The following is a 14414-nucleotide window of genomic DNA, read 5'->3' on the forward strand; positions in this document are numbered from 1 at the left end:
GGGCTCAAGCCCCCTGCTCCTAATTGTACTTTTTGACTAGGACCTGGGCAGATGTGATGGGGTTACTGAACCTTGGTGAAAGTGGATCATACTATACAAGCCATAGCATCAACTGTAATCATTTTATGCAACATGAGGAAGGTTCTCCTTGGGTTTCAAATCAAAGCTCTACAGTGACCCACTCCCCAGACTGAAGCAAGCCTGTAAGTGTCTGCTCATCCTTTAGGATCTGGGAAAGGACTCATATCCTATAAATCAGAAGCATCGTCCCTCACATACCAGATCAGGGCACATTCCATGTTTACTCTGACATGTAAAGACCATGACTACCAATGTTACCATGTTAGAGTCACCTGTACTTGACATAATGAAGATAGGGAGATTGTCTCTATATTTAATGCTGTTCTTCCTCATGTTGAAATTAGGGCTTGACTCTGTGGAACATGAAGAAACATGGATATAAAAGTGTATGCCCTTCTTAAAGTCATTCAACTCCCTTCATGAGCTTTTAGACATCACTGAAGACAAAGTTGGTCAAAGATAGTAATTCACACACAATCTTAATTCAATTTGGTGAGGTATAACAGAATGAAAACAATATTATAGAAATGATAATTCAGATATAAATGAGAGATAAAAAGCATAAAATAACTAATAAGGAGTGGTAGAAACTAAATCCTAATGGGGAAAAGGTGCACCAGAGAACCTTCAGAAAACTCCAGAGCAAACAAAAGAGGTTATATACAGATGGGCCTTATGAATTAATTTAGATGAAAGGGAAAATGTCCAAGGGAGAGACAGGACTGCAATATGTAAATACATTTGCATTAGGGGAAGGGCAGAAAGTGAAGACAGGAGGAAAGTTCTGGGGACAAAATGAAATCAGAACTGAAACCTCAGTTAATGTGGGATGTCCTTCTGTGTATGTGCTGCTTTAATTAGTTGATTAATAAAGCTGTTTTGGCCAATTGCTTAGCAGCATAAAGCCAGGCAGGAAATCAGACCGAGATATATACAGAGAATAGGTGAAATCAAATAAACGCCATGTGGCCGCTGAAGGAGAAAGATGACAGAATATTACTGGTAAACCACGGCCTCATGGCAATATATGATTAGTAGAAGTGGGTTAATTTAAGATGTAAGAGTTATCTAGGAACACAGCTGAGCCATTGTCCAAACAGTGTTGTAATTAATATATTCAGGTGTCCCAGTCTACATCAGATATCTCTAGAAGGATGTCACATCGATCCAATAACTGTATTTAGATTCCATTAAACAGATCTTTAATAGAATAGTTTAAAACCAAAATGTCATAAGTTTAAGTTTACACAATTTCTCACAGACATTGAAAGAAAAATACTCAATTTCATATGGAAAAACAAAAAACCAGGATAGCTAAAACAATACTGTACAATGCAAGAACTTCCAGAGGTAACACCTTCCCTGATTTTAAGCTGTACTATAGAGCTATAATAATGAAAACAGCTTGGTAGTGGCAAAAAAACACATAGGAGGATCAATGGATTTGCATCAAAGACTGTGATGTAAATTCACAGACCTATTAACACCCGATTTTTGAAAAATAAGTCAAAATTACACAATGGAAAAAAGAAAGGATTTTCAACAAATGACGCTGCCATAACAGAATGTATGAAAATGTAGAAGAATGCAAACAGACACGAAGCTAAAGTCTAAGTGGCTCAACCACCTCAATATAAATCCGCCACACTGAACCTCATCAAAAAGAAAGTAGGAAGTAGCCTTGAATGAATGTTGTTCCTGAATAGAACAACAGTAGCACAGGCACTGAGATCCACAACTAATGAGTGGGACCTCATGAAACTGAAAAGCTTTAGTAAGGCAAAGGACACTGACAATAAGACAAAAATGGCAACCTAGAGAATGGGAAACGATCTTCACCAACCCCACATCAGACAGAGGTCGATTTCCAAAATACATAAAGAACTCAAAAAACTAGACATCAACAACTCAGATAATCCAGTTGAAAAATGGGGCACATATCTAAACAGAATTCTCAAAAGATGGTTATCAAATGTTTGGGATTCTTAAAGAGATGTTCAACATTCATAGCCATCAGGGAAACGCATGGGAGGCCTGCTCCTTTCTGAATGGAAACAGAGGAGTGGATGGGGGGAGGGAGCAGCGGGGAGGCAGGGGCAGCGGGGAGGCAGGGGGTGCCAACAGCAGGAGAGCAAGGACAGAAAACTGCAGCTGTGATGAAACTAAATGAAAGAAATAAGAAGGAAAAAAAGAGTGAATACTCACAGCATAACCTAAGTGGGAGAGGATTTGATGTCATAGATCAGAGATCCATCATTGTCCTGACACTGACACCTCAAAGGGCAAGCACAGAAAGTAATGCAACTTCATTTATGACTACAGAGATTTAGAAAATTCTAAAACTAGTAAACACAAAAGACTACTTCATTCAAACAGAACTGAAATCGAACTCGGCTTACTTCAGCAATGCAAACACAGTACAAGTTCCAGAATGTTCCAAGCTTTAATCCAGTGTGTAAACATATTTATGAATGATTCCTGTAGTCCCTGAGCAGCACATGGTGGTATTTAGACAGCACTTGCTCTCTATGTAAACCAGCAAATCTGTAAGAAGGCTTTATTAGTGTGGGGAGTGTGGAAAGAAAGCACATATATCACATTCAAGGAGGGGAACACTGGAATATTATCAGTATGGTCAGAGAGACAGAAGACACCTATATATTATTATGCCTGAATGTCTAACATTAAATTTTATATTAAAATAATGAAAAATTTAAAACTATGATTTGGGAAAAAGAAGATAAAGGATCCTTGCCTAATTTATACTTGAAGAACTAATAAAATCAACTTAAAATAACTTAAAATCTTAAGTATGAAAAAGAAAATCAAAACATACACTTTATAAAAACTCTAATCTGGAATCATAATTCAAAATATTTGCAAAACTCCAAAAACAAAACTATTTTAGTATATTCCTAGTGAAAGAATTAACTCAATGATGACCAAATATGAACGCACCACACATATTAGGATGTTCTGAGCAGTTCCCTATGTCTGAAGTGTGTCACAAGCCTGTGACCTCAATGTCACTGTGAGACAAAGAAAGGAAACTGTGGGGAACAGACTCAGTGCATATCATACCACAAGAATAAGAATCATTCTTTCGTTCCCATTTATCTGAATTTGACACATGTAAAAATAGTTAGGACAATAACAACCAATAAATGAGCTCTCAGATGCACAAAATTACACATCCTCATCTGCCTGGCAGCCACCATGTTCTACATGGCACTAATGATTCCACCTTCACAGCATTTGATGTAATCTGTCCATAAGCGGGGCGAGGTAGTACTCCCGCTTTCATAGGCCAAAGGACAAATAATAGTTATTGTAATAGTAGGTAGAGAACTGCATCTCACCAAGAGAATATCCAGAAAGCAAGTGGACCTTTATAAACATGGTGGATCCTGTTCTTCACACGGCTAATGAACTAGGGCAGTAGCGGCATCATGTTATCCACAGTTATGCATGATAACATATGTGGAGATACAGTGATTGATGTTCCACTTTTCATGCTCCAGTCTGAGGCGGGACCTTGAGTCTCATATGCACGGAAGAGAGATGAGCTGCACCTAAACCCTCCACCCCGTGAGAGATGCAGGAGCCTCTTGCCGTCACATGCTGACTCACTGGTGTCTTCCTTTCCATTCAACAATGAACCATGTTAAGCATGTTTTCAGGCAGGAGGGGTGCGTGTAAAAGAGGAGAGCAAATGTTACCCTCATCTCTGCTAATCTGCCCCCTTTCATTCAATGAGTGTGGTTTCCTTTTACATTATATCACTCCTGAAATTCCTACTTCTGAAAGCATTAAGAGACCATGTCCACTCATCGTAAGAAAGGAGTGATTATCTAGTAATCAAGTTTACTTACTTTACTGTCAGTTTACGAGGCCGAAGCCTCCAGGAGGAACTGTTGTGTAGCTATTAAATCCTGTGTGTAATTTTTCTCAGTAACTTCTGAGAAAAACAAAATTGACTGTGCCAAAGGATATTTTAAATAGTTTTACTAACATGCCCCCCAAATCCTAACATTAGTACCCAAATTTCCCTCAAATCTTTCAGTATGGTATCTGAGTCTCCTTAAACCTGTGTGCAGCTCATCACTGCTCAATCTGCAGCCCAGCCACACCCTCAGCAATGTCAGGGATAGGGACCAAACTGTCCCGTCCTAACTTCATCAGACCCAGACTCTCAGGGTTTGTTTTATTGCTGCTGCTGTTGTTGCTTTTTCTTTCTGCAGTTGCTGACGGTCCAGTAAGGGACTTCCCTCATGACTCCTAAATTTCTATTTCTTGGGTCATGACTGTCTCTTCCAGAAAATCTGGATGCTAACTTCATATTTCCTTCTGAACGTTATCTGACTTCCTCCTTCTATCTCGTTCCAGCCTTTGTGTTACCAAAGACAGGAGAAATTTTAAATAATTTGGTCATGACTTTTACATCCCAGGCAGGACCATATTTGGACATTTGTTGCTTGACTGAATTACTGAATTCTGAGTGCATTCTGCTTAACCCATCCTACTGGTTTACAGGCAGAATCTACAGAAATTCACTCCCTATATCAGGTGTCTGCTCTGTCACTCCTTTCCTTAGTCTCTGACCTGTTTTCACTTCTTATACCTTAGATCCTGATTTGTCTCGGGTTTCCTCTGAAGAAACTTTTATTACTGAATTCCTAATAAGCCAAACTCCAAGACAAAACGAACTGGATAGGAAGTGGTACAGTAAAGTATTAAAGCTTATGGAGAATTCCATTTTGGCCAAAAAAAGGTTGAAGACCAATTTGCATAGAATGAATAATTCCTTAAAAAGTGAAACTGACAAGAATAGTTACAACTATTTTAAGAAACAAACATGAACACAGCTTGTAGGCTGGTTTGTGAATGGTGATTATAAACAATGGCAGGACATGAGACAGGAATCATGAACTATGAAGGAATGGGCCTTCCATGTCATTAATAGTGATGGCTAACAAACTATTAGTCATAAAGAAGAGATTTAAAGCACTCTGTATTTTAGCAAAAATGTTGTAATATTCAAGATGCTTGCAAGACCAATGTTATATTCTCTGAAACTTCACAGATATTAAATGATCTTTAAATAATGGATGCTATTCTAATTCTTCGCCCATGTGATAGTGACTTGTGCTAAGTTCATATGCGCATTCCCCCACATCCTGACTGTTTATCAGCATAGAGTAAGCAGGTTGTCAGCTTACAACACCAAGAGAGAGTCTCTGGACAAAGCAGATGCCACTCAGATGGTGGCCTGTGTTTTGTTGTTGTTGTTTTGTCCTGCCTGTGAGCTCTAAGTTTATGGCATGCCCTGTCCCTGGAACAAATTCACATAGGGAACAGTGACTTCTGAGGAGGAAATGGTGATAGGGTTAAGGTGGGGTACACTTGCCTTTAAAACAGTCATTGTAGCCCAGCCACTGCCATCAGATTTGAGGAGTGGACAGGAGTCACAACCTCTGTTAACACAGGGACACTGGGATCCCAGTGGGGATGCTCTTCCCATTATGCTCAGGGCACTCAGGCTGTTCACAAGAGAGGTAGGTCCACAGGTACTTTGACCACAAGCACAGAACTTTGGAGGTTGTCAAAGGCAATCACAGTTGATTTTACTATCCTGCTGAATTGTCACCTCTAACATTACCTAACACACAATCAAAACAAAATCCCCAAAATAATGGAGGCAGAAGTCATGTGTCAGAGTACCTGGGTCCAAAGACGACTATAAAGACACCTATCCCTTGGGGAATAAATTATGATCCAGAAGCAAAAGAGTTAGCGCAGTGTCGAGAATATCATAGACATTCAACAAGATCGAGTTTCTTTCTCTTTCCAGTTCTTTTCTCAAAACAATTTCTGACTTGTCAAAAAATACTGGATAAATGTTAAACTGTACATAAAACTAAAATTACCAAATCCTTAATAAGCTAAATATAAATATGATTTTACATTTCAAAACTAAGCGGTTTCATGTGACTCTTACTACTCACAACAATTAAACAAGAGTCATGCGTAGGCAGACACTGTCATGGTTACAGAAAGGTTGGGGGAGCTACTAAGGCAATGTGCAATACTGTTCTTAGCATCACGTGACTTTTCTGACACCAACAGATTCTGAACCAGAATATTAGCGACATAATGAAGATTACTTAAGTGAAACTGAAGATATTTTATTAATATTACATAGACCACAACCCTAGTATTATAAATGATAAGCATGTCAACATAACTAATTATACTTACTTGTTTCCAGTGTGCAACCTTCCCTTTTGTATTAGATTCAGGCTTGAAAAGGAAGATATCCTCCAAGAATTTGTCTTCATGTCTTCCATCTACGCAGGACCATTTTGTTTCAAGTACCTTAATAATTTTCTGTGGAGGCCTTCTACGTGTAAAATATGGTCTGAATATAAGGGAGGAGAAAACAACTATTAATTTTTTCTTAGTGAAAAAGTGAAACTACTTATGATCTAACTGTATCTTAGCACTCATGATGATGAGTCCAGTGAATCATTTGTCTTTACCTTATTGCTATTTATGAAGCAAGGCATGCCACCAACATTCATACGTTCATTATATGTTCAGTAAGCTGCAAAATGGCTGCACAACACACCTAAAAATTGTCCAGTCCTTATATCTCACTCTGTGCCTTACATGACAGTGGAAGGGCTGGCAGGACTGGGTTGTCACTGGGAAGCAAGGGATGAGTGGCAGGTCTTGTCTCCACTCTAGGGAAGTGACTTTCACTGCAGCATGGGAGTTTCTGGGCCTAAAGTTTCTATCTGTCCTAATTGTGAATGCAAAGGAAGTACACAGAGCAGTGATATCCTTAGAACTTAAGGCAAAAAAGAATAGGGACATGTCTGCTAGCCACACTTATAAGCAAAAGTCGAGGTAAGTTGCACTTACTTTTTAATCCTATTATATTATTTAGTGGAATATCGTCTCACAAACACTGTTTATAAACTAGCATCACACTTAAGGATACTGGATACTTTCTCCTCTAAGAGCAGAAGTAACGGCCGATGTATCCTCTCTCACCTAACCTTTTCAACACTGTGCTAGAATTCCCATTTGATCCTTTACAATCATCATAAGGAAAAGGTAGGGCAGCCCTGCCTTTGATTACAGAGTGAAGTGGTCAGTATTAGTGAAGAGATGCCAGCAATGCCAGCAAAGAGTGGAAAGACACTGATGCACGTATACCTCCCAGCACAGCAACACAGGACTGGAGGGAAAGTTTGTTACTGTAAATGGAGGTGGAAGAGATTAGAGCAAGGGCAGCGAGCTTTATCTACTAACAATCCCCGAAAGCATACCAAGTGAACTAAGCCAATCTCATGCACACAAAACCCATCCTATGCGACAGAAAAAGATCATCTGTTAAAATGATAAGCCAATTCGAAAATGGATCCTTAGCAATATCAGAAATAAAGCAATCCAAACAACGCGGCATTCTTACATCATTAACAACCTCTATTTATTCCTCCATCCTCAATCTTCTTACCTACAAATGCACTAGTATATGGTGTAGTAAGACAATAAAACCTTTCCCATTCACAGTTGCAGTGCACCTCTCTGGAGCAGCAGCTCAGCTTCCCAAAGCTGTTCCTTTTGCTCCCCTTGCATACAGTACATGGGGAAAGGAGTGCATGAAAGCAAACAGAACGCAGTAATCACGTGAGCAGGCTAAGCAGATGGGTGCACTCTTCCCTTAGGCTTCACTTCCAAGGGCAACCAGTGATGCAGCCAGATGAACATGTTTATCCACAAGAGAAATTTTGAAGTTATCTCTCATGATCATTCAGTTGTCAAACGTAAATGAAAGCATGGATTTTCATGGGAAAGGAACTGTTTTGCATTATGCCCCAATAAATTATGCATAAACAAACCATTAACTATATTACCATGGCTCAGCACTTGAGAAATGGAGGAAAGCGTTTTGTCCAGAGAAGTGTCAGGCCAATGGACCAGGCAGACAACTGGTGCAGCAATGCCACACTTGGGCTGATCCAAGACATAAAGCAAGCCACTGAGTTTGAAAATAATCCTAGAGCTCTGAGAAGAAGTCACGCTGGGTTGGTGACTTCTGGAACAGAAATACAAAGTACTGTGAGAGAGACCCCACAACTAGTAAAAGCTGAAAGGAAAAGAGCTCCAAGAATTCTCAAAAAGTTCAGGGCAAAAGCACAAGCATTTACTCCAGAAATTCCAAGTGCCCAGTGGAAGGATAGGTGTCACCCAAGCCACTACCTGCATACTCTACCCAGCCCACTTCCACGGGAAGTAAGTGCAGCCACCGACACTGCGACCCTTTACTGTCCAGTCTCCTTACACTCACTAACAATAGTGTTTCTTCTGCTTTCTGTTTTAAACATGGTTTCTACATATGAAAGAAAACATTTCTCTTCCTGGGTCATTCTTATTTCTCTCAAATGATGATTTCAAATTCTACCATTTCTTGGAAATTACATAATGTTATTTCTCTTTATGACCTAATACAACTTCATTGTGAATATATTCTGTTTTCTTCATCCGATCTGTTGGTGGATTCCTCACTAATGCATTATTTTGGCTATTTTGACTATGGACATGATAAATATGGATGGGCAGGTATCTATGCACATCACTGGGGCGAGGACTTGTGGTCGTGTGAGTCGAAGAAAGTCTCTTACTCTTTCCATTGTGCCGACCATGTACACTTCACTAACTAACAGAATCTCTTGTCCGCCTGTGTTTGGAAACTTTGGTCGCCATCTTTTGAAGACAGCCATTCTGCCTGTTTTGAGATGAAAACTCAGTGCTGTTTTCATCGTATCCTCTGGTGGGTGAAGAACTTGAAGGCATTTTCACATGTTTTTAGTCACTTGTGCCCCTTTTGAGAACTGCCTGGTCAATTCACTGACCTATTTACTCGCCAGGTTTTAGGGGGTTGAGAGCAGGTTTGCACTGTTTGTTTGTTTTAGTTATTTGTGTACTCTAGATACTAACCATCTGGGAGATACATAACTGGCAATTTTTTCTTTTTCTCATTCTGTAATCTGTCTCTTCATTGTGTTTACCATTTCCTCTATTTGGAGTATTTTATTGTTGGGGGAGGTTTTTGATTTGTTTTGTTTTTGAATCTCATGAAATCCTATATGGAAATGTTTACTTTATTTCTGGGGTCACTGGAGGCCTATTTAGAAAGTCCCTGCCTGCCTCTGCCTCTCAAAGTGTTATTTCCTGTCAAACCATATATTGATCCATGTTACACAACAAAAGCAACTCATCCTTGAATATACGATGGTCTTCCTCTGTTAGTAGCGTTTGGTGGTTTTGTTTTGAAACTCGGTTCCTATCTTTCCTAAAGTGGTAGTTTGAAAAAAAAAATGGCCTCCAAAGGAAGTGGCAGTTTTAGGACGTCTGGCTTTGTTGGAGTAGGTGTGGCCTTTTTGGAGGAAGGGTGTCACTCTGGGGTTACGCTCTGAAGTTTATGACTGTCAATCAGCCTCCTGTTGCCTCCAAGTTGTGGACTCACTCTCAGCTATTCCTCCAGAACCTTATCTGTCTGCATGCTGCCATACTCCCTGCCATGATGATAATGGGCTCAGCCTCTGAAACGGCAAGTGAGCCACCCAATTAAAAGTATCCTTCAAAAGGGTTGCTGTGGTAATGGTGTCTCTTCAAAGCAAAAGAAACCCTAACCAAGACACCTAACAACCCCTATGTAGCCGTGGCATGGGCTTCTCAGATCTCCTTGTGGAGCTCACTGAGAGATGCACAGCTGGCTGACATCCCAACTTTGTTTCCTTGGAACTTCCTTGCTCCCCAAGGCTTTTTCTAGCCATTGGCCAAGCACATGGAAGACAATGTTGACAGCCCATTTCTGTCTGATGTAGGATACCTGCATTGTACAACCTTGTGCAAAGATTCTCAGATAACCTGGTCAAACGTTCTTCAGTTAGATTGCTGCCTGAGACTCTTCCTATCCTATCCTGTTTTCTCTGTCCTTTTACAGGTAGGTACCAGGTTCTTAAACTTTGTGTGTGAAATGCATTTCTCTAGTACTTGTTTGAAAAGCTCATCTCATGTGTCTACCCTTAAAAGAAAAACCATAAAATGAGTGCATTGTAAGTGTTCATTTTCACTTCTTTTTTCTGATTCCTAACTACTTACATATCCTAACTACCATTAACTTTTGGATTATGGCTGTTAGTTTGCAAACTCATATTGTGACATCAAAAATAATTTTGATTTTATCCCAGGCTTTTTCTACTGAGAACTCAAGAACAATGGCAATGGGTTTTTTATCCTACTGCACGTACTGGCTTTGTGGGAGCCTAGGCAGTTTGGATGCTCACCTTACTAGACCAGGATGGAGGTGGGTGGTCCTTGGACTTCCCACAGGACAGGGAACCTTGATTGCTCTTTGGGCTGACAAGGGAGGGGGACTTGATTGGGGGAGGGGGAGGGAAATGGGAGGCGGTGGCGGGGAAGAGACAGAAATCTTTAATAAATAAATAAATTTAAAAAATAAATATGATTATATTTCTACATTTCTATTTCTTCAGGAACTTTTATTCTTCTCACTGAGGTTCACTAATTTAGAAGACCATGCTAAAGAACAGGGGTCATGGTTGTGACCCCGATGCACTGAGGCTCTCAGGGAAATGAGTTCATTATTTCACTTCTAAGTGATAATAAATCCATTAGATGTCTAATATCTAAATGGAGTCATTATTTATGTTATTGAATATACTTTGTGTTGTTTTGTTTTGTATTGGTTTTTGGTTTGGGGTGGGGGTTTTATTTTTGTTTTTGAGAGATGTAATACAGCTTGCCTTCAAACTACTGTGTATCCAGGGATGGCCCTGAACTCCCAATTTTCCATTCCCCACCACTCACATGTCTGGACTACAAGCAAGCACCACTATCTATGGCTTTTATGGGGTGCTGATGATCAAACCTAGGGCTTTGGGCATATCATACAAACAGTCTACCAACTGAACTGCACCCAGAACAATAAGTCAACTTTTATTTCTAGTTTACTTAATTTTATTTTAATCTCAAAGGGGTGCTAAATTAGATAAGATGATTTTCCTGAGACACTGAGATGGTTTTCCTGTACTTGCTAGTACATTAGTAAGATTATCAAGCTGGGCTGGAGGTCTTAGCAAAATCTCAAAGGAATATTCATTTCTGAACTCACTGAGACCTCCAACAGGCAGGATGCAGACATTTGTCTAGGACTGACTTCTCTGCATTTTGGCTGACTTCTGTCAGGAGTCTCATTCCCAGCTAATGATGACCACTCTCTGGTCCTTTGCAGGTACTCTTCCTTCCTCATGATTGACAGCCACCAGAGGATCAAATTGTTCTGGTGCTTCTGATTCCCTCATGTGCCTTCTGTACCTAGGGAAATTCCTTTTCAAGTCCTCCTGTGACTGGGTTAAAACCACTCAGATACTCTATTTGACGGTAGTCTTGAGAGTGGTAATAGGGAGCAAAGCCATATGAGTCACCTGCAAAGTCTTCTTGCCCTGTGTGAAATGAGAAAAAATAGGATGGAACGTTTGCACCATGGACCCAAGAGGTTCAGTTTGCACAGGGTTCAGCTGACACAGCAATGGACAGATCAAAACTGGTCTGTCTCTCCTTCATTGTTATTTCTGTTAAGCTAACCTCACATTCCTGGGATAAACTTATGTATTAGATTTTTATGTACCACTGAATCTCATGCTAAACTATTTCCAGGTTTTCACATTATGTATTCCAGGACTGACTGGCCTACAATTTTCATTACTGCAGAATTCTCATCCAGTTGTGTGATAATTCCAAGCAACAGACAAGATGTATGTCTTTTCTTTCTAAGAACTTTGAGAAACAGAGTAATTACAAAGACAGCAGTTATAATGTGATCAATTTGTTGTATTTGGTCTCTTCTGTCCTGATACCTTCATTATATTGCTCTCTTTATTTCTTCTTTCTCTTTTATTTATTGCTCTTGTTGGAGAATTATCTATTTATTGCTCTTCAAAAAGGATAAATTGTAGACTTACTGATTTTACATACATTCCTTATTGTCCACTGTATATTCATGTTCTATTTCTTCAACTTCTATATGTTCATTACCTTCATGAACACTCATATTGAATATAGTTTGTTTTTCCTCTTAATGTGACAGATGCTTAATCTTTAATATGTCAGTTTTTCTCCTTTCCATAAATATAGTCAAATGTTCTACACAATACATATGATTTTCTGTTTCTTTCCATGTACTATGTAGCACTGATGGAGAGTGCCCAATTTCCTTTCTCCCTTTCAGCTTTAGGAACAAAGGCCAAGTTTCCTATCTATGAGAAAATGACAATGGACACAAGCTTGGTCACCTCTGCTGCCAGTGTACTAACATGATGAATTCCTTCAGAGGCTGAGTGACATCCCTGCCATGTCATGCACTGCACAAGTGTGATGTGTCAGAAGTTCAAAGGGCACCATATTCTTTTTCTCACCTCACACAGGAAAGGAAGATGTTCTAGTTGTCTCATGAGACATTTGCTTCCTGCTGTCTCTCTCATGATCACATTATATTGCTGAATATACGATGTTTTGCAAATGCAATTATGGCTGCAACAGTAGAGTATCTGAGAGGTCCTACCAGTGCACATGAAGACATGGAAAGAAGGGCTTCCTTGGCATTGATAAGACATCAGAGAATTTGAGGCACAAGAACAATGTGATCCTCCACTGGCTGTCATTCCCGGGAAAGAACTATAATGGCAGAGACGATGGCAGCCACTGAGGACCACAAGTGACTGACACTGGAACTCAAGGTAGAAATGTGAAATAAAAGTAAGGAATCAGGGGTCAGCAACATTGTTTGAAGTCACAGATATCAGCTTCTTTGACTATAAACTTTAATAGAAAAAAAAACAAAACAGAAAACTCTGCTCAGCCACACTTGAGGTAATCTGTGTTATACGCAAACAAATAAATGATAGACAAATGCATTGCTCCTTCTTTGAAAATGTAGTATTAAGTCGGGTAAAGGTTTCAAAAATTATAACGTAATAGTTATAGGGCTTCCTAGTTTACTCCTACTATGAATACAATATATTATCATCTTACTACATTATTATATTGCATAAATGTCTTCCATCATATTCACTTGAATATATAGCAGATATCTTTAAATTATAAATCATAAAACTCTGATCTCAGCTAAAATCTAATTAATTAAAAACCTAGCTCTTGCCATATGGCCCTGTCTATCAAAGGAACTAGTAATGACATAGTGCAGACTACAGTAGCAAACAGTCTTCTCTAAATAAGACGACCTTTATTTTATGAAACTGTATGAAACAATACCTGACACTTTTACCTATTTTATACACAAGAAATATGCAACCACCGGAAATCAGCTATTTGAATTAACCTATAAACTCTGACTATGCTTAAATAACAGTTTCCTTAACTGTTACTCTCAAAACTACAGGATATTTTAAGTATAAAATGTTATTTTCTGAAAACATAAAGTATGAATGATGGTGATTTAAAAAATGATACCTGTAAGACTCTGGAGCTCAGAAAGGAGGAGACAGATGGAAGAACTAAGGCAGGTGATGAAGAGAAAGAAGACAGAAACACACTCCCAACAAGGCTGGAGAGGTAACTTAAGAACGCTGAACCACCATAATGTATTCAATGCAAGAGATGAAGCACAGGGAATAGGATTTGCAATGTTTTTTTATTATGAAGTCCTGATATTAACCACAGTTCAACTCTAGGTCAAAACTCAAAGGTCATAGGAAGTACTTGGGGAAAGACTTAAAATTAAGATGGGAAATATCAAATTGGAAGGAGGTACACAGAAGAAAGGAGATGGTGGGACCCCAGCCACAGGTCCCTGAAGGACAGATATGTTTTAGACACTGCAACACCATAGAGGGGAAAGCTTCAGGACAAGAAACACAAAGGAATCTTCTTACAGATCAGGAAATCCATCCAATCTCATAAAGATGTGTACATAGTAAAGGACAAGCAGAAAACAGAGAACAATAGGATTGCTATTGACAATGAGAGTAAGATCAAGAGATAAAAGCATAATTTAAAAAGGGAAAAACCAACCTATTACCATGAAATGAACTACAAAAAATAGCATGAAATTGCTCAGGACTCAGAAAGCAACACTAACTAGAATCAGGCGGAATCGGAAAATGAGGGTCGAGTGCAGAGAGGGATCAGCACTTTAAAATCCATTCAACCTAAATGAGAAGGGGCATGATTATCAGGAAACACGATGGAAAGTGCTCTAATAAAAACAAATTAAAATATTC

The 14414-nt window shown here is 39.2% G+C and overlaps 1 protein-coding gene across 1 annotated transcript in view; it reads right to left on the reverse strand.

Moving 5' to 3' along the window:
• Positions 1 to 14414, reverse strand: part of Lrriq3 (leucine rich repeats and IQ motif containing 3) — a 94941-nt gene that overhangs the window by 48413 nt on the left and 32114 nt on the right. The window contains exon 5 of the mRNA XM_075981027.1: positions 6340 to 6499. Within this exon, the coding sequence (XP_075837142.1) occupies positions 6340 to 6499 (160 nt within the window). The remainder of the gene's footprint in view (positions 1 to 6339; positions 6500 to 14414) is intronic.

The sequence above is a fragment of the Microtus pennsylvanicus genome, chromosome 7 (assembly GCF_037038515.1).
Source record: "Microtus pennsylvanicus isolate mMicPen1 chromosome 7, mMicPen1.hap1, whole genome shotgun sequence".
Lineage (NCBI taxonomy): Eukaryota > Metazoa > Chordata > Mammalia > Rodentia > Cricetidae > Microtus > Microtus pennsylvanicus.